Raw genomic sequence first — 26,439 nt, forward strand, 5'->3', positions numbered from 1 at the left:
AAATGTGCAACTCAAGTCATAAGAGCAAAAATGTATGAGTATGTCAGGAACTAGACTACTAGTTGGGGGTGTTCAGTGTGCTGTGGCATTGGCCAATATGTTTTTACAGAAAATATAGAGATTGTACAGAAACTCTGTACAGATTGTACAGAAAATACAGAGTATTGACCAAACTAGAAAGTTAGTTTAATGTTGATCAGTTAAGAGAGCCTCTCCTATATATGTTCATATGTGTGCATATGTACATACATTTATTTGAATATATGCTTTATGTAATATTTTTTCTTTTGATGTTTTATTATAAGCATATTCCTTTGTTCACACACATTACCTCAAAACAAATATAATATCTGCTTAATATTTTATGTTCCATCATTAGTATTACCATTTATTATCAGTTTTTTTTCTATTTTAGTTTGCTCCTTTTATGTGGAAAATTTCATACAGAACTTAGCTAACTTGACCTTTAAAATTTTTTTTAATGTTTATTTATTTTTGAAAGAGAGAGAGACAGAGCATGAGTGTGGGAGGGGCAGAAAGAGAGGGAGACACAGAATCTGAAGCAAGCTCCAGGCTCGGAGCTGTCAGCACAGAGCCTGAGACAGGCCTCAAACCCACGAATCGCGAGATCATGACCTGAGCTGAAGTCAGACGTTTAACCAACTGAGCCACCCAGGTGTCCCACTTACTTGACTTTTTAGTTGGCATTTTAGATAATGGAACTTCACCTCTTTAAAACAATCTATTCTTCTGGTTTTGTTTACAGTTCTCTGACTTTTCTATGTATGTGTCTATTTGACATCTGTTCTTAGATCTCTGAACATCAGTTCAAACTTCATCTGTTTAAAATCACACACATGACTTATTTACTCCACCTTTTCTACTATTCCCTTTCTCAGTAAATTGCAACACAGTACCAGAAAAACCATCAATCATCCTTGGTATGTCAATCTCCATTAACTTTAATTTTTAAATCATGTTAAATTGGCTTCCTAAAGATTCACCTATCTCTACATCCTCTCCCACCACCAGGTCCAATAAACCGTGATCTCAAGCACAGACAATGCAATAGCTTCCTAAAGATTCATGCATATACCTTCTTGAATTCTTCTGTTCATCAGACTGCTATTAATATAATCTCTGAAAAAGGTATTTAGCCATTAACTATTGCTTTTAGGATCAAGACAATGCTCTTTAACATGTTCTTAAGCTCCTGCATAATTTTGTCTCTTCCAGCCCTTCTGTTTTCATGCAGAACCAGTGATTTCTTTTGCTTTCTCAGCTATACACCTGCTTTCCCTTACTCTTTTTTTCCAGAAGCATATCTGTCATTGTCCCCCCCCCCATTTAAATGTAGCCACACATGCAGTTTCCTACATCACAAGTCCTCCTCTATTTTTTCTTTCTTTAGTTCACTCATGGTTCAGATCTCAGTTAAAGTATTTCTTTCTCATGAAAGTCTTCACTGAGGTTCTTAAGTAAAATCTTGTATAGGTTCTTGTATAGGTTTTCATGGCTGCATATGCCCTTTATTCTTAACAGTTATCAAGTTTGGATTTGATTGTGATTATTACTGGATTAATGTCTGTCTTTGCTACCAGACAGTAAAATTCCTGAAGTTTGCAACCATTTATGATTTTGATCACAGTTCTGTCTCTACTACTGTAAAGTACATGGTAGATGCTCAACAAGTATTTGATTGAAGAATAAATGAATGACATTTTATTTACACTAAGAATCAACTACCAATTCATACTACAGTCTGCTAAGCTACCTGACAAATGGTAAAATTTGTACCAATTAAAATAGGATTCCAAGAGCAATATACACCTTTTCAAATTTCAGATGTAGTACAGACTTCACCAAAAATAAGTCTCACTTTGAAAAGGCCCTCCAAATGAATCTTTATATGGGACAAGGCTTTAGACCATGGATAGGTTGTGATAGTGCTGATCAGAAATTAAGACTATTTCTGTAGGCAACAAGTTCATTTTCAGAGAATGGCAAGGTATGAGTCTGAATCTTTATCTTCTGCGTCAAAACCCCAATCCTTAGAATCAGCCTTGTCCTACAAAATGAATAGGAAGATAGAAAAGAAATAGCATGTGCTGATGACCAGAATCATTTATCAGCAATAGACATTAGTTCATTTAGACACATGTGACCATGAAGATTCCATGTAGGCCAGACTGACCTTCTCTCCTAAAAAAAAAAAAAAAAAAAAAAAAGGAAAAAGAAAAGAAAAATTAAGAAGAGAACTATCTCTTTATGATGCTAATTGAGTAAGAATATTCTAAGACAATATATGTGAACTGAAGGTACTAGCTGCCCCAGGCCATTACCCTTGCCCCTTCCACCTTATTTTTGGCCATTAATTGATCCAAGAAGCAATAGTTTTCTGTGAGTCAGCTTTTACTTCATAACAAACAGCACTAAGACATACAACAGTATGCATTTATCTCCAAATCACAGGTATGCAACTTGGTTGGGCTCGATCACCTCTACATGCTTCATTGTGGGTCACAGGACCCAGAAGGAACAGCTATGTGGTAGTTTTAAAATATGTTTACAAATTCTTTGATGCTCCTTTGAAGAGATGGAGCTTAATTCTCTGCTTCTTGAGTATGGACTGTAATTAGTGACTCACTGGCAACCGATAGAATAAGATGGAAGTGGCAGTGTGTGACTTTTGACCAGGTCATAAAAGACATTTTTGTAGCCTCCTCCTTGCTCTGTGTTGAACTGCATGCTTGTGAGGAAGCCAGCCACCATCTTGGTAAGGATACTTACACCTATGGAGAGTCCCATGTGGTGAGAAATTAGGGCCTCCTGCTAATAGCTATGTGAATAAGACCTCTTGAAAGTGGATCCTTTAGACCTAGTCAAGCCTCACTTGACTACAGATAAGGCCAACATCTTGACTGTAGCTCCATGGAAGATGCAGAGTCAGAAGCACTCAGTTAAGCTCCTCCAACATTTCTGGGCCCCAGAAACTATACGGTAATAAATGTTTCTTGTTTTAAGCTACTAAGTTTTGTGATAATTTAGTAGGCAGTATTAGCTAACGAACAAGCTGCTACCAGAGGCTTATTCTCCTCATGTTGAAAGACATTGGTGTAAGTAGCCCAACTCAGTTGTGCAAGTACATTTCAAGCCTCTGCCCTTGTCCCATCTGCAAATGTCCACTATCCAAAAGCACAGTATTTTGGTCAAACTCAACATCAATGGGCAGGGAAGTACTTCTCTACAGGAGGCTATGGTCACTTGATGACATCAGGTTCAAATCTTCAGAAATTTATAAGGAAGAAGAGTCTTTGCAGATGTGATTAAGAATTTTGACATAATGAAACTATCTTGGATTTAGGCCCAGTTGGGCCTAAATGCCATCACAGGTGGCATTCTCTTTATAAGAGAAAGGTAGGGGTGCCAATGCAAACTGGTACAGCCAATCTGGAAAACAGTATGGAGCTTCCTCAAAAAGTTGAAAATAGAACTACCCTACAATTCAGCAATTGCACTACTAGTTATTTACCCAAAGAATACAAAAATACTAATTCAACGGGATACATGAACCCTGACATTTATTGCAGCACTATCAATAATAGCCAAGAGCCAAATTATGGAAAGAGCCCAGATGTCATCGACTGATGAATGGATAAATAAGAAATAGTACACACACACACACTAGAATATTTCTTAGCTATCAAAAAGAATGAAATCTTGCCATTTGCAATAACATGGATGGAGCTAGAGAGTAGTATGCTAAGCAAAATAAATCAGGCAGAGAAAGACAAATACCATATGATTTCACTCATATGTGGAATTTAAGAAACCAAACAAATGAACATTGTCGGGGAAAAGAGAGGCAAACCAAGAAACAGACACATAACTATAGAAAACAAATTGATGGTTACCAGAGGGGAGGTGGATGGGGAGATGGTTAAATAGGTGATGGGGATTAAGGAGGGCACTTGTTGTGATGAGCAACAGGTATTTTATTTAAGTGCTAATTAAATAAACTGAAACTAATATTACACTGTATGTTAACTAACTGGAATTTAAATAAAAACTTGGAAGAAAAAGAAGAGAGAGAAACACAGGGGGAGATCTAACAAACACATAGAAAAGAAGCTGATGAAGTTGCAGGCAGAGGCTAGAGCCTTGTGGCCACAAGCCAAGGAACGCCAAAGCATGCTGGTAGCCAACAGAAGAAAGAAGAGGCAAACAATGGATTCTCTCCTAGAATCTCTGATACCTTCCTTTTGGACTTCTGACCTCCAGAATTGTGACAGAATAAATTTCTGATTTTTTTGAGCCACCAAGTTTTTGGTAACTTTCTACAATAGCCCTAGGAAACTAACACGTCCTCTGATAAGGTGGAGGGAAGAGTTGTATACTGGCTGAAAAATCATCTAATTTACTTTAGCATCACTTCAAAAGATAACCAGACAATAAAAAGACTATGTATTGATACTACCAAAATAAATGAACAAATAAACACATAAATAAGCAAATGAATACATAGATGAGAAAAATGAATTCATATCAAAGATGAATTATCCATGAAAGCAGTAGAAAATGTCAAAATTTTTCTTCTCAACACTTTCTAAGAAACCAAAGTAAAAAGATCTAAAAATAATACAATGTAAGAGAAGAGAAAATAGAGAAAATTAAGGTGAGCTCTTTAGATTTAGGGGGAAAATGGAGGATAGATGGAACAAGGAATAAGTGCTGTGTTAGAACAGGCATACGGAAGATATGGAGGAAAAAACACAAAAAATGAGATTTTTAAAAATCAAAGATAAATATATAAAAGAAAAGATGAAATCCATTTTATATACAATTAGTGTTTCTGAAGAAGCTACTGTTACAAACGTAATAGGAAAAATTCCCAAGAAGAAAATTATACTGAAAGACATGTCAGTTTATAATTGAAAGGACATTATGTATTTTTAGAACAATTTATATAACATGTTTCATACTGGAAAATATTGCAGTTCAAAGTCAATGTGATCTTGGCTTTTCTTTTTTGATTTTACCTATTCATAATAAATATGAAGAAACCTTCAAATATGTCATGATGCCTATAAGAAATTATTATTGATAAATCAAGTAAAGTAACTCAAGAGATGGATATCTAAGGTTCTCTTCAACTCCGTGATTCCATTGACCTTAGTCGGAGCCATCCTTCTCATCAAGTTTGCATAAAAACAATTTCAGAAGCCAGCTGTAATTGGCACTCATGTGCACCTGTTAATGTATTCATAAAATGCACTGGAGTCAATAATTGTTACCTCTATAGAAGTCAACCTTTTAAGTGTATTGTCACTTCTTTATATACTGTAACAAGCATTTGGCAAACAAATCAACTGGCATAACATTAGCTTTCTGTACATACATACATACATACATACATACAACAACATATGACTACATATCAATGAGTTGTTTTTTTTAATACTGGGAGCAATGGCTTCACCAAATGGCTTTTCAGATATTCATGTGCCATGCAATTTGTTACAATGATCCAATAAATGTACTAATTATGTACTCATTGTGTATATTTTGTATATTTTTGGTAATTTGGAAAACATTACAGATTAGCCGCAAATTTGTCTATCTTCTTTTTTTCTTTTTTTTTTAAATGCTTCAAGTTCTTTTTTAAATTCCAGTTAGTTAACATATAGTGTACTTTTAGTTTCAGGAGTAGAATTTAGTGATTCGTCACTTACATATAACACCCAGTGCTCATCACAAGTGCCCTCCTTAATACCCATCACCGATTTAGCCCATCCCCCCACCAACTCCCCTCCAGCAACCTGTTTGTTCTCTATAGAGTCTCTTCTATAGCTTTTTAAAAATAATGTCATGACAAAAAAATGCTCTGTGTTTTATCAAAGAGAAATATATGTATGATTTATTGTTTTTTTGGAATTAAATGGATATCCATAGGAAAATGATTTAATAGGCAAATGTCAATTCTTCACTACTTCTTCTAGAATGTGTATAATGGCGACATGAGTTATAGAAAATATACCCATTTTCACTTGAGACATTTTCAGTATAATGGGGGTGGTTGACACTAACAAATTTTCTGTTTACAAAAGCATACTTTTCCAAAGGTAAAAAGTGATGTAAAAGTGTCCGAGGGATGCAGCACCTGCCCTTTGTATCAAATGGCACAAGAAACTGGGACTGTGTTTTCTTAGTCTCTTTTTCTCATAGGGCTGGGCAGGGACCTTGCACTTTGGCTGATAGTAAGTGTTGAGTGGTTAAATGAATGTTCAGACACTAATTCCTGCAGGTAAAGCAGGATATAGTGCTTTATAGTATAGATAGTATATACTACTATAGTATATATAGTATATATACTATATAGTATAGATAGTATATACTACTATTAAGGCCAACATATACCCAGAGACCATTTATGCTTTTCACGGGTAACTAGAGTAATGCACACTTTTCTGAGAGAAGACCATGACTAAAGTTTGCCATTACTCCATTTCTCCTGTTTCTTTGGTGACAACCTATAGGCTAAAATTACTTGAAGTCTTTCTAGAAGCTCTCATAGCATGGAATTGCTGGTTTGCTTGACAGAATAGTCCAATCCTGTGCGTAAGAGAATCTGAATCCTTAGGAAGTTCTTCCTAATACCTCAACTAAATTCTTGATTCAAGTAGTCCCCACATTTTAATACTACATTCCTTAGAAATGAAAAATGAACATGTACTATCTGCCTCCGTACTCCTACATTACAACACACACACATTCAATCCCATTGTTTCTAGCAAAGTTCTATCTCAAGCATCCCAGACAAATTGGATTATTAAAAAAAGCTGTGTAGAATAAATACAATTTCACTGTGTCAAGAGGTTTTCTCTTATTCTAATGTAAGTTTCTTTTGTTGCTGTTTTGTAGTGGCAGGAAACCGGACTGGAAAACCTCTTAAATGCATCTCAACTTCATGATTTCAAATTTTATAGTATTTTGTCTACATAACATAACTTCTGAAATAGGTACTTACTTTTATTTCCCCAAATGAACCAGATTCTCTCAGTGACTTCTGGGATTAAATTATGGAGTCTGGGGGAAGCTCTAAAGATGTGAGGGGTTGTATATATATTTGTTTATTCTTCAACTACAGAAAACTATTCTTTATGCCTAGTCAGCTGAACCAGGCTAAAGTTATTTTCCTTAAAATGCATATATTAAGACAAAGTTTTATAACGTTGTTTTAAAAATTGCTACATATTAGAAAAGTCCCCAATTTAACCATACTGTTATATAATTACTTTCTACAGGACACCATGATAAAAAATCGTACCAATTGCCCGAATAATGAACCTAACGTTTTTAAAAAACATGCATGTGATGATAATAAGGTAATAATAATTACTTGGAATTTATGTCATTCAAATTTGACTTTATAGAAGCTTATATTATTTGTATGTCTGTTAGAGATAAATATATTGCTTATATTCATATCATATTCTTTTGGTTCTCACCAGACAGTTCCCATTGACCTATTAGGTTATACTGTGGTCTTCTTTTATAATTATTTTACAAAGGTCCCTATTCTTATTTGGTAAATAATTTTTTTTCTATTTTAGCATTTCTATTTTCACTTTGAAAATGTTAGAAGAGCTGATGAATTCAAAGACATACATATCCCTTATTTCTGAAATTCTTCTGCAGCAAAGTATTCGTTAGAGTGATTGCTTACATATTCACAAACATGTCATGACGATAATTTACTTCTAGGGCTTTGAAATTTTTTCTTTCAATATTTGTTTATCTTCAAACAACTACTACCTCTGGTTGGTGGAATGTTACAACTTACAAACCTTACAACAAAAGTCTGTGTCATTTCCTTCTACAGAAAATAGTATGTGTTATTTCCATCTACAGAAACCAGTATGATATTCAAGTCTTTTTTAAATTCACAGTAACCAAGTTAACCTCATAGTACCTCATAGTGTATTCATAAATTCTTTTAATTTTAATTTCTTTAAATATTTGAAAGACTTGTTTGAAGTGAATATGGACCTTTATTTTCTTATTGCCAGCTATTCATCCATAGCTCAAAAGGTACAAAAATAATAAGAGAAACCACATACCTTTCATTACTGTTGCCTCCAGAAACCCTCTCCTTTGGTTATCTCATTTAAAATTGAATAATCTTATTATATGCTCACTCATAAGTGATGAGATCATAAATGTATATTATAAAGAAAGGAGACTTTAAAAAGTCAAATAATCATTAAACCAAATTCTAGGGACTTCAGACTGTCACTTAGGAGCTACACAGTTTTAGTCTAGTTATTTGTCAGTCATGTGATTAACTGGAATGGAAATCTGGGGTGGAGGTGAGGCATTATTTGGCAGCACAGCTCTGGCTTTAGGCTCCTTACGAAAGCTTATCATTTCTTCATATCTTATTTGAACCACAACACTTCTGATTTTTTTTCTATAATAGGAAGCTGTGTTTTTATATCGTGCTGCTCACAAGTTGAAGCACTTTGTCAAAGTGAATAACAGTGAGGAATTCAATCTCCACTTATCAAGAGTTTCACAGGGCATGTTACAGTTGTTGAACTGTACCCCCGAGGTAAGTTGTTTACTTTGAACAGAAATACAAACTAGTCCTCTGATAGGGTGCTATAATTCTCTTATGGATGTATCTATTATCTTAGAATTCTAAGTGCTTATTATTACCTGAGGTTTAAGTACATTTACTCAACTCTAGTAGAGGAAAATCTTACCAATTCTTAGCTGGGCAAATAGTTTATGAAAGAAGAGTAAAAATAAATGACTGCATACCTCATTTCTATAATAACTTTCCAAGAGGCTAATGTGATAAATTTTTACCTCTAAAACACATTAATAATTTTAATCTGTATATGTACACATTTATAAGAACTCATAGCCAATAAAAGAGATCATCTAATGTATTTAACAAATATCTTCACATGTTAAAACTGGACATATATATATGTCCAACAATTTTTTTTTATTTTTTTAAATAATTTTGATAAGTATATAGGGCTAATTTTCCCCTACTTGTCTGCTAGTGGTTATTAAATATAAACAGCAAGACAAAACTTGGAAGACACTATGCAACTGTTTCTTCATGTGCAAAATGGAGAAAAAAATAGTTATCTGTTATAGGAGGTTGAAAGGATTAAATGGCATAATTCATGTAAAGTGCTTAGTACTAAAAAAAGTTTCAACAAATATATTATTACCATTGCCCCCCCTTGAGGAATTTTACCAGCTGTGAGAGAAAGCCAAAAAGTTTCTTATGCTTTTTTAAAAAGAAATTTTTAACATTTTCATGATAGGGAAAGGGTCATGTGCGTTTCTATTTTTTAATACCAGTAGTTGCCCACAGAAGGTGAAATGGTAAAATTATCTTTGAGCCCTATTGACAGTGATGAAAATAAAAACAATGGAATTTGAACTTCATTTATCATTACATTATCTACCTGATGTAAGCCAGTCTCCTCTTGGTGTCCTGGCTTTACCAAGCTTATTTCCAATTTTTTCCCCTTACTTATGTTAGTCCTTTATGTGGAATTTCTACTGTCCTTTTTTCTATAACTTTGGACTATCCTGTTCTATGCATCCATCAAGGCCAAGCTTACATCTTGTGAAGGCATATACTCCAGGCGGCTGCCTTTTAATCCTTATTTAGAGTGATTTCAAAGCACTGTCTAATGGAGGAATGGCAGATAGGCTTCTCATTGCTTATACATCCAGTTGCTTAATAGTGACTGTTGTTGGAAAAGTTATATTGAACATAAAGTCTCAAATCAAAGGCTGAACTGAGAAGTCTGCAGACAAAACTGGTGATATCAACTCTTGGCTTAGGAAGCAGTAAGGGTTAGAGGTATGCTATATATTTGCAATTCCTTGTCTCATGTGTTGAAAGTTGCATGGAATACCATGTTCCAAAATCAACTAATTGTAGAAGAAAATACACAAATAATTTCTATCTTGAAATTAAATTAAATTCTTACAAAGTTAACTAACTTGATACAGCCCACCTTTTTCTTGAAATTATAAGGCAAAATGTTAAATTTTGAATTTAGTTACAGTGAATTTCCTTCATGAGTCAAGCATGTTATAAGCTTTTATTGTTATTTAATTCATTTTGCTTCCGATGGATAAAGCTTATTAAAATTTATGGTCAGGATTTAATAAATTAATGCTAACTTTATTTTCATGTTGATTAAAATTCTACTTTTGTCCCGGTTAGTATACCCTTCTATATTAGTTTTTCATATCTCACAGGCATTAACATAGTGCTGGACATGGGAATGCCATGGGAATTCAACTTTTAAAGTGGATCCCCTGAGTGATTGCGATGGAATTAAGAGACATTTCAAAATAGCTACCAAGGGTGGGGAGATCTTGGAAAGGAGACACAAATAGCACTGAAATAATCAGTTCTGTGGTTCATGGTGGCAGAGCTTGATTGGGGTCAGCAAAGATGGGGCTTGGAAGTAGGATTCTTATTTGTCCTTTACTCTGACACAAATTCTCCAGATATGTTATTTTTAACAACCCTTATTTAGTGCTAAGAGAATACCAGGCACTGCTCTAGGTATTATATATATATTACCTCAGACTTTACAAAAATCCTGCAAGTATGTACCATTAAGAAACTACAACACAGAAAAAGTTAGAAACATTCCCAAGGTCACAGATTGGTATGAGGTACATCTGGGATTCAATTTAGGTGGTGTGGTTTGACGCTATGATCTCTCACGCCACCACACTGCCTCAACTGTAGACCGATTTTACGGCGAAATTCTGTGAATGAATTGGGAAATAGACACAGAAGGCAGATATGAATTAAAAGTGGGGCTTTATTGCCAGAGAAGCTGGATTGAAGAACATGGCTTAGACCTGAAGTCAAAGTGAGGACTCTGAACACTTCCCCAGGAGTCTAGCCCTGTATGCAGCAGGAGTCCAAAAGGCTCCCCAGTTGGAGAGAGAGAAGCAGGAGTCCAAAAGGCTCCCCAGTTGGAGAGAGAACCTGAACTGACAAGTGCAAAGAGAAAGCCCAGCCCAGACTGTGCATTTTGGCATTATTTCCTAGAACTTACCCCTCAATAAAGCACACCTCATCCTTTGCTAGGTGTGATGCCTTCAGAATTGATATTCCTAGTAAGTCAAGTAGGAGTACTAACATTTATTAAGCACTATGTATCTAGCCCTCTCTATAACCCTAGGAGAGGTGGTCATATTGCCATTATAGAGATGAGGACACTGAGCTTCAAAATATTTAATTTCCCCAGGGATATACAGCTAGTAAAAGAACAAATTGGGATTCAAACCCCTATCTGTCTGAATATCTTGCTCTGATCCACACCTAAAGAACCTCTTTGCCTTTTTCAGAATCCCATTTTGAGGGTCAATGTAGTGATTGAGTTCAGATTATATTCAACATTAAATTAGAAAGAGAATGCATTCTGGATAGACTGAAAAGGACATTTGTAATTCAGACTGAATATGTCCAGAAGGGGAAGGGAAGTAGGTATGGGGTAGGAAATATCTTACCCTTGAGATTGCTGCATACCCTAAACACGAGGCATGCTCTCCAGACAAACCTCTTTCAGCTGACTCAATGGTAACCAATGCAGGAAATGATTACTGCCTTGTCTAGCTGCTGATTCAAGTGTAGTTTCTATCTCCCTTCTATACCAGTAGTGAAGCCTCTGGATTCAAATCTCAACTGTACTATTGACTGATGGCATGAGCTTTATTTTTTTTTTAATTTTTTTTTTAAGGTTTTATTTATTTTTGAGACAGAGAGAGACAGAGCATGAAGGGGGAGGGGCAGAGAGAGAGGGAGACACAGAATCGGAAGCAGGCTCCAGGCTCTGAGCCATCAGCCCAGAGCCTGAGGCGGGGCTCGAACTCACGGACCGCGAGATCGTGACCTGAGCTGAAGTCGGACGCTTAACCGACTGAGCCACCCAGGCGCTCCTGGCATGAGCTTTAAAAAGTTACTTCTTTGAATCCCTGTTTCCTCAGTTCTGCATTAAGACTAATAGAAGTAGCTACCTCTGTTATATGAGAATTAAATATGATTATATAATATGCTTTAAAAAGTGTTTGCCACATAACAAGATTCAGTGAGCAATACAGCACCACCAGTGGAGGCTGGAGCCACTTACACCAAACCCTGCCCCCCTGTATCCTGCAGGGGCATCTTTATTAGGACAGGTCTGTGAGCAAGCACAGCAGGTCTCTTCCCCAGAGGACCAACACAGACACCCCGCATGCAGCAGGTCTACTGATCATAGAGTGCTCCAAAGTTTCTGCTTCGGTTCTGGTGGAAATAGGACTGGGCTTTTTTTTTTTTTTTTTTTTTTAATTAGGCTTATAATTTTTCTTTGTTTGTTTGGGTTTTTTTCCTTTTCCCATTTTTGGATCAGGTCTTTCTTTCTTTCTTTCTCATTGGAATCAGGCATAAAGTTTTTTCGTTGCTTATTTGTTTTTGTTCCTTTTCTTTTTCTCTTTTTTTGGAGGATTTTTTTAAAAATCAGGCTTATTTTAACAAACAAATCAAATACACCTATTTATAAAGGCCCAAACACTCCCCATTGCAAACAAGGGGGAACTCTGCAGAGGACTGACCTGGGGAAAGAGCAGCCAAATCACAAAAGTAGAGACTGCACACAGCATACACCAGAAACATTTCCTAAAGCACCAGGTCCTGGACAATGTATGATCCCTTCTTAATATAGCACTACTCTCAGGAGCAGGAAACAACAACCTTTCATAACACGGAAAAGACAGAAACTTAGACAAATGACAAGATGGAGGAATTCTCCCCAAAAGAAAGATCAAGATGTAACCACAGCCAGGGATAAGCAGTATCTGAACAAGAATATTGAACAACAGTCATAAGAATACTAACTGGTCACGAAAAAAGCATAGAAGACACCAGAGAAACGCTTGCTGCCGAGATAAAAGACCTAAAAACTAGTTAGGCTGAAATAAAAAATGTTTTAACTGAAAGGCAAAACCAACTGAATGTAATCACAATGGGGATAGAAGAATCAAAGGAATGAATAGGTGATATAGAAGATAAAATTATGGAAAATAATAAAGTTGAAAAGAAGAGGAAAAACTATTAGGTCACAAATAAAGACTTAGGGAACTCAGTGATTCCATAAAGTACAATAATATCCATATCATAGGAGTCCAAGAAGAAGAGCAGAGAAAAAGGGGCAGAAGGTTTATACGAACAAATTATAGCTGAGAACTTCCATAATCTGGGGAAGGAAACAGGCATTCAAGTTCAAGAGGCACAGAGAACTCTCATCAAAATCAACAAAAGCAGGTCAACACCATGATATATCATAGTGAAACTCGCAAAATACAAAGGTAAAGAGAAAATTCTGAAAGTAGCTAGGGACAAAAGGTCCTGAACCTATAAAGGTAGACAAATAAGGTTAGCATCAGACATATCCACAGAAACTTGGCAGGCCAGAAGGAAGTGGCATGATATATTCAACATACTAAATGGGAAAACTATGCAGCCAAGAACCTTTATCTGGCAAGACTGTCACTCAGAAAAGGAGAAATAGAGTTTCCAAGACAGGCAAAAAAACTAAAGGAGTTGGTGAACACTAAACCATCTCTGTGAGGATTTTTAAAGGGGGCCCTATGAGCAGGAAAGAGATACCAAACACAACAAAAACTAGAAAGGAAAAGAGACAATCTACAGGAAGAGTGACTTTACAGGTAATACAATGGCACTAAATTCATATCTATCAATAATTACTCTAAATGGAAATGGACTAAACGCTCCAATCAAAAGACACAGGGTATCAGAATGGGCAAAAAAAAACCCCAAAAACCAAAAAACTCCTTGATATGCTGCTTACAAAAGACTGATTTTAGCCCAAGACACCTCAACATGGAAAATGAGGATATGGAGAATCATTTATCATGCTAATGGGCATCAAAAGAAAGCTGGAGTGGCCATACTTATCTCAGACAAACTAGACTTTATTATTTTGTTTTATTTTATTTTATTTTATTTTATTTTATTTTATTTTATTTTATTTTATTATTTCATTTTATTTTTTAAATAGCTTATTTATAAATATATAAAGACAGACAGTGTGAGTGAGGAGGGGCAGAGGGAGGGAGACAGAGAATCCCAAGCAGGCTCCATACTGTCAGCACAGAGTCCCACGGAGGGCTTGAACTCATGAAACCACGAGATCATGACCTGAACTGAAATTAAGAGGTGGACACTTAACTGACTGAGTCACCCAGGCACCCCCAGAAAAACTAGATTTTAAACCAAAGGCTGAAATAAGAGATGAAGAAGGGCACTCTATCATAATAAAGGCATCTATCCATCAAAAAGATCTAACAATTGTAAATACTTATGCCCCCAGTGTGGAGCCACCTAAATATATAAATCAGTTAATAATAAACTTAAAGAACTTAAAGTGAATAGACACTTCTCCAAAGAAGACATCCAGATGGCCAACTGACACATGAAAAAGTGCTCAACATCACTCATCATCAGGGAAATACAAATCAAAACCACAATGAGATACCACCTCACACCTGTCAGAATGGCTAACATTAACAACTCAGGCAACAACAGATGTTGGTGAAGATGTGGAGAAAGAGGATCTCTTTTGCATTGTTGGTGGGAATGGAAGCTGGTGCAACCACTCTGGAAAACAGTATGGAGGTTCATCAAAAAAAAAAAACCCCTAAAAATAGAACTACCCTATGGCCCAGCAATTGCACTACTAGGTATTTATCCAAGGGATACAAGGATGCTGTTTCAAAGGGACACATGCACTCCAATATTTATAGCAGCACTATCAACAATAGCCAAAGTATGGAAAGAGCCCAAATGTCCATCGATGGATGAATGGATAAAGAAGGTGTGGTATATACATACAATGGAGTATTACTCGGCAATCAAAAAGAATGAAATCTTGCCATTTGCAACTATGTGGATGGAACAGGAGGGTATTATGCTAAGCGAAATTAGTCAGTCAGAGAAAGACAAGTATAATATGACTTCACTCATATGAGGACTTTAAGACACGGAACAGATGACCATAAGGGAAGGGAAGCAAAAATAATATAAAAACAGGGAGGGGGACAAAACATAAGAGACTCAAATATGGAGAACAAACAGAGGATTACTTGAGGGGTTGTGGGAGGGGGGATGGGCTAAATGGGTAAGGGGCAATAAGGAATCTACTCCTGAAATCACTGTGGCACTACATGCTAACTAATTTGGATGTAAATGAAAAAAATAAAATTAGTAACAAAAAGAAAAACAATAGTAACAAACTTAAAGAACTCATTGATAATAATACAATAATAGTAGGAAACTTTAACACCCCATTTACAACAATGGACAAATCATCTAAGCAGATCAGCAAGGAAACAATGGCTTTGAATGATACACTGGACCAGATAGACTTAACAGATATATTCAGAGCACTGCATCCAAAAGCAGCAGAATAGACATTCTTTCTGAGTGCACATGGAACATTCTCCAGAAGAGATCACATACTGGTCAGAAATCAGGCCTCAGGCAGTACAAAAAGATTGAGATCATACCACACATATTTTAAGACCACAACACCATGAAACTTGAAGTCAATCACAAGAAAAAATTTGGAAAGACGAGGTTACAGAACATCCTACTGAAGAATGAATGGGTTAACCAGGAAATCAAAGAAGAAATTTAAAAAAATACATGGAAGCAAATGAAAATGAAAACACAGCAGCCCAAAACCTTTGGGATGCAGCAAAGGCAGTCTAAGAATGAAGTATGTAACAATACAGGTCTCCTTAAGATGCAAGAAAAGTCTCAAATACACAACCTAACCTTACACCTAAAGGAGCCAGATAAAGAACAGCAATTAAAACCCAAACCTAGCAGAAGAAGGGAAATAAAATAAAATAAAATAAAATAAAATAAGTACAGAAATAAATGATACAGAAATTTTAAAAAAGAATAGATCAACGAAACCCAGAACTGGTTCTTTTAAAGAGTGAACAAAACCGATAACCCCCTAGTTGGACTTAACAAAAGAAAAGAGAAAGGACCCAAATAAATAAAATCATGAATTGAAGAGGTGAGATCACAACCAACACTGCAGAAATACAGAGAATTGTAAGAGAATAATATAAGCAATTATATGCCAACAAACTGGGCAATCTGGAAGAAATGGACAAATTCCTAGAAACATATAAACTACCAAAACTGAATCAGGACGAAATAGGAAATTTTAACAGACCCATAACCAGTGAAGAAATTCAATCAGTAATCAAAAATCTCCCAACTACAAGGGTCCAGGTCCAGATGGCTTCCCAGGCGAATTCTACCAAACATTTAAAGAAGAGTTAATACTCATTCTTCTGGGGGTGTTCCAAAAAATAGGAATAGAAGGAAAACTTTCAAACTAATTCTATCAAGCCAGCATTACTTTGATTCCAAAACAAGACAAAGACCCAACTAAATAGAATTTCAGACCAATATCCTTGATGCACATGGATGCAAAAATTATCAAAAAGACACTAGCAAATCAAATCCAACAGTATCATAAAAGAATGATTCACCATAATCAAGTGGGATTTATTCCTGGGCTGCAAGGGTGGTTCAATATCCACAAATCAATCAACATGATACACTACGTTAATAAAAGAAAGGATAAAAATCATATTACCCTCTCAGTAGATGCAGAAAAAAGCATTTGACAAAATATAGCATCCTTTCTTAATAAAAACCCTCCAGAAAGTAGGGATAGAAGGAACATACCTCAGCAGCCTAAAGGCCATATATGAAAGCCCCACAGCTAATATCATCTTCAGTGGGGAAAAGCTGAAAGCCTTCCGTATAAGGTGAGGAACACGGCGAAGATGTCCACCCTCACCACTGTTGTTCAGTATAGTACTGGAAGTCCTAGCCTCAGCAGTCAGACAACAAAAAGAAATAAAAGGCATTGAAATTGACAAGGAAGAAGTCAAACATTCGGTCTTCGCAGATGACATGATAACTCTATGTAGAAAGCCCAAAGGACTCCACCCCAAAATTTCTAGAACTGACACACAAATTCAACAAAGTTGCAAGATAATAAGACCAACATACAGAACTGTTGCGTTTCTATACACCAATAATGAAGCAGCAGATGGAGAAATCAAGAAATCGAACCCACTTACAATTGCCCCAAACTGTAAGATACCTAGGAATAAGCCTAACCAAAGAGGCAAAAGATTTGTACTCTGAAAACTATAGAACACTTTTGAAAGAAATTGAAGAAGACACAAAGAAATGAAAAAATATTTCATGCTCGTGGATTGGAAGAGCATATATTGTTAAAATGTCAATACTACCCAAAGCAATCTACACATTGAATGCAATCCCTATCAAAATGCTACCAGCATTTTTCACAGAGCTATAACAAACAATTCTAAAATTTGTATGGAACCAGAAGAGACCTGAAGAGCCAAAGCAATCTTGAAAAAGAAAACCAAAGCAGAGACATCACAGTTCCAAACTTCAAGCTGTATTACAAAGCTGTAATCATCAAAGACAGTATGGTACTGGCACAAAAACAGACACAGAGATCAATGGAACAGAATAGAAAGCCCAGAAATGGACCCACAATTATATGGTCAACGAATCTTCAACAAAGCAGAAAAGAATTTAAGAAACAAAACAAATATGCATCAGGGAAAAAAAGAGAGAGAGAGAGAGAGGCAAACCAAGAAACACTCTTAACTATAGAGAAGAAACATGGTTACCAGAGGGGAGATGAGTGTGAGGATGAGTTAAATATAGGTGATGGAGATTAAGGAGTGCACTTGTGATGAGCACATAGTGATGTGTGGAAGTGTTGAATTACTATATCGTACATCTGAAACTAATTTAACACTGTATATTAACTATACTAGAATTTAAGTAAAAGCTTAATACAAAACTTAAAAATGATGTAAATATTAACTAGAGTGGGACATGGAAAACGAAGACAGTTGATTCATAGCAATGATGGGTTATTTCCGTTATTTCACATTTCTGTTACTATTATAATGTTATTCCACCAATAGATATATGGGAGCATGGAAATCCCTTATTTCTCTTAAAGAAGGAGGGGGAGTTGCATGCTCTGGGACTCAGGAAATCATAGGAATTCCAGCTGAACTGGAAGAGTGGAAATGAACACGAGCAATATAAATACATTGAGGGATTCTGGCTAAGAAAATTTGGAAACAAAGCTTAGAGAAGGGAGATAACATCTGTGTTCCCAGGATTAGAGGTAAAATCATGTTTTTTTTGCATTTGTCTTTTTAATGAATGCTCAATCTTGGTGTCCTAGGAAATGTCACTTAAGTTTTCACATCTATGCATTTCAAAACTGCTTAGTCCTATGAATTTCAGTTTGTATTTTGTGAAGATGTCCTAGACCCTCAATAAAATGAATATGAGAAATTCTCCTTCATATTTTTCTTTGAAATCTATTTAATCTTTTAAGTGTATTATTTAAAGGCTATGTGTTAGTGTTACTAAATATATAACAAAGAGAGATCCCAATTTGTGGCTAAACTAATAATAGGACAGATGATCTTAAACCACAGGTATTATACTTACATGACTATGGTAGCTTATTTATCCTCTTGCAGCTCAGTTCCCTCATCTGTGAATGGAGGCAAAATCATCAACTTCATAAAGTCATTAAGTAGATAAAATGAAATAATGTATGTAAAGCATGGAACGCAATACGTGACCTAGAAAACACTCAATAATTGGTTGTTATCCAAAAGGTGAATTACGCTACCCTCCATGTCCCCCTTCCAGGGGTTTACTGGAATATGATCAAGTGTATACAGAGCTGCTCCCTTATGTATCTATTCCGTGTGAAGTATTTCTTTCTCCACTCTCTGTAGGTTGTACAGGTAGCCTTTTGTAAGATTTTCATCAGGGCCTGAAAACGAGTTTTGAGGCACGTGTCTTCTATACTCTAGTGAAAACCAACCAGATTGTCAGGGTGGACCTTAGGGCACAAGCTCAATCAGGTAGATCATCATCAATCAACTTTGCCAAAATACCCTGAATGTTTTCAGTGTTAATTCTTCCTTCCACAAAAAAATACACTTTTTCCTATATTAAACAAGACAATTGAGTAATCCACAAATATCTTTTCCATGTAAATTTCAGCAGAATTTCAATAGCATGTACACTGTTGCAGTGGTGAAAATGGCAGCCACCTGATGTAGCTCTTTAATCCTAAATCTTAAACCACAACAATCTTGAATTTCCTCCACATCAATTATCACAAGTATAGTTAGAAATCATAGTTCAAAAAATATCATTCAAGATCCTCCCTTTTCAATTTCACCAAACTTTCAGCATAACCTAATAGGATGGAAATTAATAATTGAATATTTTAAAAGGTGTTTTTTTAATGTAAATTTGAAACTTTTTAAATTTATTTTTCTAGGAAGACAGCAAATCTTTAAAGGAACAGAGAAAACAGAAGAGCTTGTGTTTCCTAGGGATACTACTACAAAAGATAAAAACTTGTTGGAATAAAATTTTAAGGGGCTCTAAAGAACATTGAAAAATATGGAGTGGCAATATAAAGACATATGACTTTAGTTGTATCTTCCAAGAATCTATTTGCTCATACAGTTTTTGGGGGTAGAATACCCTAGAAGTGACAGAATGCCTCCTGGTAAAAGTGGATTACAGCAGCTGAGAAATTCATACAATAGAACTAGAACTAGATGGACGCAGACAGTGGAAACCAAATGCTGCAATCAACAAACTATTTTATATGTTTTTGGACATAATCAATCAGTATTAATTCTGTGATTTTTGTAAGATAATCCATGTAAACTATTAGTTGCAATAATACTTTTTAAACCTGTTTTACAATTTCAGAAGAAGAGATAAAATCTGTGAAGTATATAAAGGTTGCAAGGATTAAAAAATAACATTGCTTTATTATCAAATTAATTTTATGCATCAGCATACTACAATGAGAGTGGAAATTGGTGTCTCTGTGCTGAAAATGTTTCAGAATTAACAGTGAGATGTGGGTAACGTCCATGAGAGGAGGAGTCATATACCTTAAAGCAGCAGCAGTATGAAGGAGTACAAGAGATTTAAGAGAGAGATTAAGACATGTAATCATACATGAATGTATAACACAGTGCCTTCACTAGATGGTATAGCAAATGTTTTGAGATGACCATAAAGGATAGTTTCACAAAATAGAAACTCACCTGTTCTAAGGATGCTAAACCATAATACTGAGTTATTTTGGTCATTTATATGTAATAAAATTTGTCTAAATGAGTTTGCAATTTGGGAAGTATATTTTTAACAGAATAATATATGTTGACCTTTTAATTAATGAAGTGTGTATATTTAATTTTGACACTGTATCTGTATTATATACAAATATTTTCATACAGTATTACAAACGCTGCTTAGTTTGGATAACATTCCTCCTTTGATAATAAATGGTCTATGTAATAACACTGTCAGATTCACTTAATGCCTTTTAAAACAAGATTTTAATACTGTACCACTATTTGATCTCTCACTGTCATTGAATATGTGACTTTTAATACCTTATTACTCAGAATGTGCATGAAACCAGGACCCAAAACTTTTTAAGAACAGGAACTTTGCTTTCTATGTTAAATTTTAGTCTTTTAAAAGAAGCTTTTGTATATACCACATCCAGTTTAGAAAAGTCTGCCAATAGTCTTTGTTTACTTATAAAGGGAAATGAAAAACCTATTCTAGCCAGGCCAGAGTCCTTCAACAGCCACCACTTTGCTTAACTCACAGCCTTACTGCTCTTTTATGCTTTCATTACCACCTGGTAAAGTGCTGACCGGCTTTGAGCTTCAGATGAGGCTCTGGTGCCAGTGTGTGGTGGTAAGACTTTCCTCTCGGTTCAGGTTTGTGTCCCTGCCTCTCTTTCTCCCTCTCCCTAAATCCTATGGCTTTTCACCCTCACTGGTGCAGGTAGCTGTGTAGAATTGTACAGACAGTTGTACAGAATTCACTGACTGCTCCATTAATAGGGCTTTGAATCAATTATGTTTTTTGTTTGGTTTTCATTATTAACTCTAGAAAAGGGAGCTCACACTTTCAGGAGCAAATGATTCTTACCAAGCTCTTTCTTCAGATGGACTTTTCCAAGTAAGCTATGCTTCCTTCCACCATAAAACATGGTCAACTGTGTGGTACACCTTCACTCTGATGAACTGGTACTGTCGGTAAACCATCAGCTGTAGAAATGAGGGAATTTTAAGTTTCTAAGGCAAGCTCTTCAAACTGTCCTTGAAAGTGTTCCTTGAAGCCTGTCTCAAACATCCCTAGCAAGTGTTGAAAATGATTCTGAGATTATGGCAAAATAAAGAACAATATTTTTAAATGCTTGCAATAAGTTATTAAAATTTTCTTCCTTGATTTTCATTTGTTTATGATATGTTTGAATTTTAGAGAAAATAAACACTCAAAACAGTATTCAGCCTATACTGTGTACCAAATGCTTGAAAAAAAAATACCCAGGCATTTATGGTTGTATTTACCTTCGTTGTTTCCTACCCACTAGGAAGGTAAGTGGAGACAAGGCAGGCTAGTTAATAACGAACTTGGATAGTATATTTTTATATTTTTACTCTCCAATTAGAGACTTGTTTTATCCCAATGAACATTTTCTTTCCAGTATGTACATTTACAATGCTTTAAAGCAGTATTTTCTAAAGTTTGTCCCAAGTAATCCTAATCCTCATCAATGCTACAGAAAAAGATGATGACGGCACAGAAGATGAAGAAAGATGAGGAGGAGGAGGAGGAGAAATATAAAAAGAAAAATAAAAAGAGGGAGGATTCTGAGTTCTGGAGTCAGATAAATTTTCTTTCAGAGATTTACAATTTATACAAGTATATTAAAGGATGTATAAACACATACAGCTTTAAAAAAAAAAAGCTTAACACTAATAATCATTTCCAAAATTTGACTAGAGAGCACTACTTTTATGTAAAATCCATTACCTAAATGCACTTTGGGGAATATTGCATTATATTAAGGGTCTCAATTAAAAGTCTTTTAGAATAGGCTCCCAAGGAATCCGTTGGAGGAAATACTCCTTCCAGGATTAAGACAGTTCTCTTAAAACTACAGATCCTGCTCAAACTTAAAGGGGCATCTCAATTCCTTTCTCCTCAATTGCTATGGCTTCCATGATGATTCTAGATAATGTTAATATTTCTTCCTTTCGTTGCCCAGCACTTAATTTCCGGTATCAGGCATTATTATTTGATCAGATTCATCTTAATATTTTATCTTAAATACAACTTATTATTTATATAATTTGTTTTCTATCCACATTTGTTTAAAATGTTTTCTCCTGAAAAAGCATATGATCTTCTGCGTTCCTTTAAGTTTCTAATGGGAAAAGCTAGGTATATGGTGGTTAATACATAAAGACAAATCGCATTAAACCAGTGTACCAATAAAAATCTAATTATCAAAAAAATACTTTACTGCAATAAAATACAACTTACTTAAAGGTAGATATGCTAGGAGCATAGAACATAATTAATTTAAACCAATAGGACTCCACAGCTTTGTATTCTCAACATCTCCATGGAATTTTCATTTCTAAACTTTGTTGTGAAACAGCTTTCAGTCTTGATTCTGACCAAATAATAGAATCTGTGGAGATATTATAGGACAAAAAAAAAAAATACAATAGGTAGGTACATTGATAATCACCAATTCCAACAGTTTTTTATGTCTCAGTACCTAAATATATGCATGCACCTAGATTCACCAAGTATTTAGTATTTGAGAAAGACGCAAAATGGTTACTTTGGTTTGGAATAACCTGGGGTTTATTTTCATTTATTTGTTTTACATCCTCTTCCACACAACGGTAAGAAAAAACTGGTTTTCCGTAGAAAACGAGTTTTCTAAGTAGGGGGGGAGGTTAGATACACTTTAAGATCTTATTATCAAAATGAATCAATTTTCTATCTGTATCTTACATGGGGAATATTGTGGAAACATTTACAATTTAGGGCTCACTGCTCCTGTTTTTCTTTCTTTAAAACACAGACTAAGGGTCCCATCCTTTCCACACTTCCCGGGTGGGATTGATGATTTTTTCGTTTGTGCCACCACTAAGGTCAACAAATAACTCAATAATCTACCAGGTGCCACCATGTGAGAGATGGGCATGTGCTTGCCAATTTCTACCTTTGATGCTTATCACAAATTTTATGTTTGAAAATAATCTGAATCAAATGGGAACATTTTACCTAAGAATTTAATTGGACAGGAACTCTTATAAATTGTTCTGGAAATGGTCCAAATCCTATCAAATGAAAGGCGGTTGGTTTGAAGAACATCTCATCAGGTGAAGTAAAAGCTTTCTAGGAGAAATCAGAAAGATCTGACCGGAAAGTATAAAATCACAGATATCTACCTTATCATCTCCTTACCCAGCATTCCCAGCAGAAAGGAAAGGATTTGTCTTTAGCTGTGAAAAAGTTTAAATATGTAGACAAATACATCTTTATACTTAAGAAAGAGGAGTTACTTTCATCAAGGTTAAGTTAAATACTATGGTTGGGACTTCTATCTTCACAGCCCAGTGGGTTTAAAGAAGCCCCATCCTTTGAATACCACTTAACAGGAAGATGCAACACAGATACAGATAATTCACTCAACAAATATTTATTAAGTATCCATCTCTAATGTGACAGTTCTGGACCTAGAGGTACAAGAAAGCCCCTGCCTTCAGGGAGCATATATTCCAAAAAAGGCAACACTCGACAAATGAACAAAATTATTACAGAAAACAAATTCTCCGGAAAACAAAGAAAGAAAAAACAAGATTGATCAACAGAGGAGGTTTTTTAGGTAAGATGATTAAAGACCCCTTTGAAGACATTTGAAAGTATGTTATTGGTCTCAAAAATGTCAACATATATCACTGGCAATATAAATTTCATTGATTCAAGTAATTTGCAAAAAATCAAAACAATACTTCAGCTATAGTACATAGTACACTGTAATAGAAATAAATTATGAAAATATCGATTGTTGACTCTGAAGCTGTATGTTGCCCTTAAGTATAAGCTTTATTTATATATTTTGAAATAATTTCAGATATATAGGAGTTGCAAAGATAGTACAGAGTGTTCCTGTATACCTTTTACCAAGTTTCCTCTAACGCTAACATCTTACATAAGCATGGTACATTTATCCAAACCAAGAAATTAGCATTCTTTGTTGTGGGGGTGGGTGTGTGGTGCATGGCTGAATGATTGGCAGCATCCCTAGTCACTACCAGAGAAATTGAGGTTACGAGAGGGGAGGGATGGGGGAAATGGGTAAAATAGGTGATGGGGACTAAGGAGTGCACTTGTCAGTGATGAGCACTGTGTGATGTATGTATGGATAGATTGTTGAATCACTATATTGTACACCTGAAACTAATATAACAGGGTATGTTAACTAACTGGAATTAAAAACTTAGGAGCGCTTGGGTGGCTCAGTTCGTTAAGCATCTGACTCTTGATTTCAGCTTAGGTCACGATCTTGTGGTTTGTGAGATCAAGCCCTGTGTTGGCTGCATGCTGAGGGTACAGAGCCTGCTTGGGGTTCTCTTCCTCTCTCCCTTTCTGCCCCTCTCTACTCTTTCTCTCTCTCTCCCTCTCAAAATAAACATTTAAAAAGAAAAAAACAAAACAAAAAATAAAATAAGTAGATGTCACTCACCTATATTAAATATCGTTAAGTTAGGCTAGATGATTAAAAAAAATTCTTATCTTAAAAAAGATTGTAACTCTTGTACAACTAAAATGAAATATTAAAGTAATAGCATAAAGAGTATCTGGTAATGTTTGAGTAATAGGTTTGAGATGCATAAATTGTTAACAAAATGTGAGGGTTAAATATTAAACATTCCTATTAATTACTATCACAATGGTGCCTAAAATGAGCTAGATTAAGGTTCTTAAAAATCAGCATATGGGGGCACCTGGGTGGCTCAGTGGGTTGGGTGGCCGACTACAGCTCAGGTCATGATCTCACGGTCTGTGAGTTCGAGCCCCGCACGGGGCTTTGTGCTGACAGCTCAGAGCCTGGAGCCTGCTTCCGATTCTGTGTCTCCCTCTCTCTCTGCCCCTTCCCTGCTTGCTGTCTCTCACTCTCTCAAAAATAATAAACATTAAAAAAAAACAGCTTACGAATTATTAAAGTCACAACAAAATGAAGAATAAAAACTATCTTTTATAAACCTCCATAATGTCATGAGATAGATATAGATATATCTATGTTGCGGAGAGGCCTTTAAAATAAAATTGGAAGCTGGTAATATTAAATTATCTAAAAGCACCCTCTAGTGGCAAAAAAAGCAATCCACGTATAAGCCAAGCAAACTTCCATATAATGAGTATTCTGATAGTAGTAATTAACTAAAAAACTTCTGAACTTCTGAAAATAAGTGTGGCTATCATTAACTTGGTTTTAATGATTTTCTACTGCTCAATTCAGTAACACAGTTGGAAAAATTATCTTAGTACTAAAAATATATCCACCACATAAAATACATATACCTACAATGCAAATATATTGCATTGAGTACAAATCAAACATGTTTAATTTAATTATATTAAAAAATTTTTTTATATTTATTCATTTCCTGAGAGAGAGACAGAGTGCAAGCAGAGGAGGGACAGAGAGAGGGAGATAATCCAAAGCAGACTCCAGGCTCTGAGCTGTCAGCACAGAGCCCAATGCAGGGCTTTAAACTCACAAACCGCCAGATCACGCCTGAGCAGAAGTGGGATGCTTAATCGACTGAGCCACCCAGGTGCCCCTAATTTGATTATATTTTTACTAGAGACAGCTCCTGTTTAAAATTTTAAATATGATAGTCTAAAATTACTAAGTATTGATGACAAACCAATACTTTTTGCCATTAACTGTAACATTACCTAATTCGAAATATACACGCAACGTTTTCTATCAATCTTAAGTTCGCTAATGTTTTCAACTGCTATATTTTACTGGCCATGAAGAGAATTTACTATGCATTAGAAATCTTGTAATGAAACATTTAGAACACTTTGAAGTCAGAAAACACTGCAATTCAGTAAAGTAATAGCAATTTTTTTAAAAGCTGATGGCACAAAAAAATGGCCAATTAAAAGCTACTTTCTGCCATTTAAAAAAATTTGTATTTAGACTTTGAATATTTTCTTCATATTTCAGTGTGCTCTTATCTTTCTACCTATGTCTGGGTAAAAGCTAAGACATTAATAAAGACCGACTGGAATTTTTTTTTTTTTTTTTGCTTCATCTTTATTGAATAGGTTCAAAAATGAAGACAATATTT

The 26,439-nt window shown here is 35.3% G+C and overlaps 1 protein-coding gene and 1 long non-coding RNA gene across 4 annotated transcripts in view; one reads left to right on the forward strand and one right to left on the reverse strand.

Moving 5' to 3' along the window:
• The window catches only part of IL7 (interleukin 7), a 59,691-nt gene extending 38,221 nt beyond the window's left edge, over window positions 1–21,470 (forward strand). The window contains exons 3-5 of one of the 3 annotated variants that reach the window (XM_040487537.1): window positions 7,305–7,385; window positions 8,480–8,611; window positions 19,509–21,470. In XM_040487537.1, coding sequence (XP_040343471.1) covers window positions 7,305–7,385; window positions 8,480–8,611; window positions 19,509–19,628 — 333 coding nt within the window. In that variant the 3' untranslated portion in view covers window positions 19,629–21,470. Of the gene's footprint in view, window positions 1–7,304; window positions 7,386–8,479; window positions 8,612–18,117; window positions 18,702–19,508 lie in introns of those variants that run through there. The other 2 variants (XM_040487539.1, XM_040487538.1) reach the window with 2 other exon arrangements.
• On the reverse strand, window positions 1,888–24,504 carry LOC121038089 (uncharacterized). Its single transcript, XR_005794143.1, has 3 exons — window positions 22,598–24,504; window positions 18,659–18,704; window positions 1,888–2,202 (listed from the first exon to the last, which is right to left on the reverse strand). It is a non-coding gene; the product is annotated as an uncharacterized LOC121038089 (long non-coding RNA).
• Window positions 24,505–26,439: the final 1,935 nt, after the last annotated feature.

Source organism: Herpailurus yagouaroundi, unplaced genomic scaffold (assembly GCF_014898765.1).
Source record: "Herpailurus yagouaroundi ecotype Mexico unplaced genomic scaffold, PumYag 165, whole genome shotgun sequence".
In the NCBI taxonomy this organism is placed as follows: domain Eukaryota; kingdom Metazoa; phylum Chordata; class Mammalia; order Carnivora; family Felidae; genus Herpailurus; species Herpailurus yagouaroundi.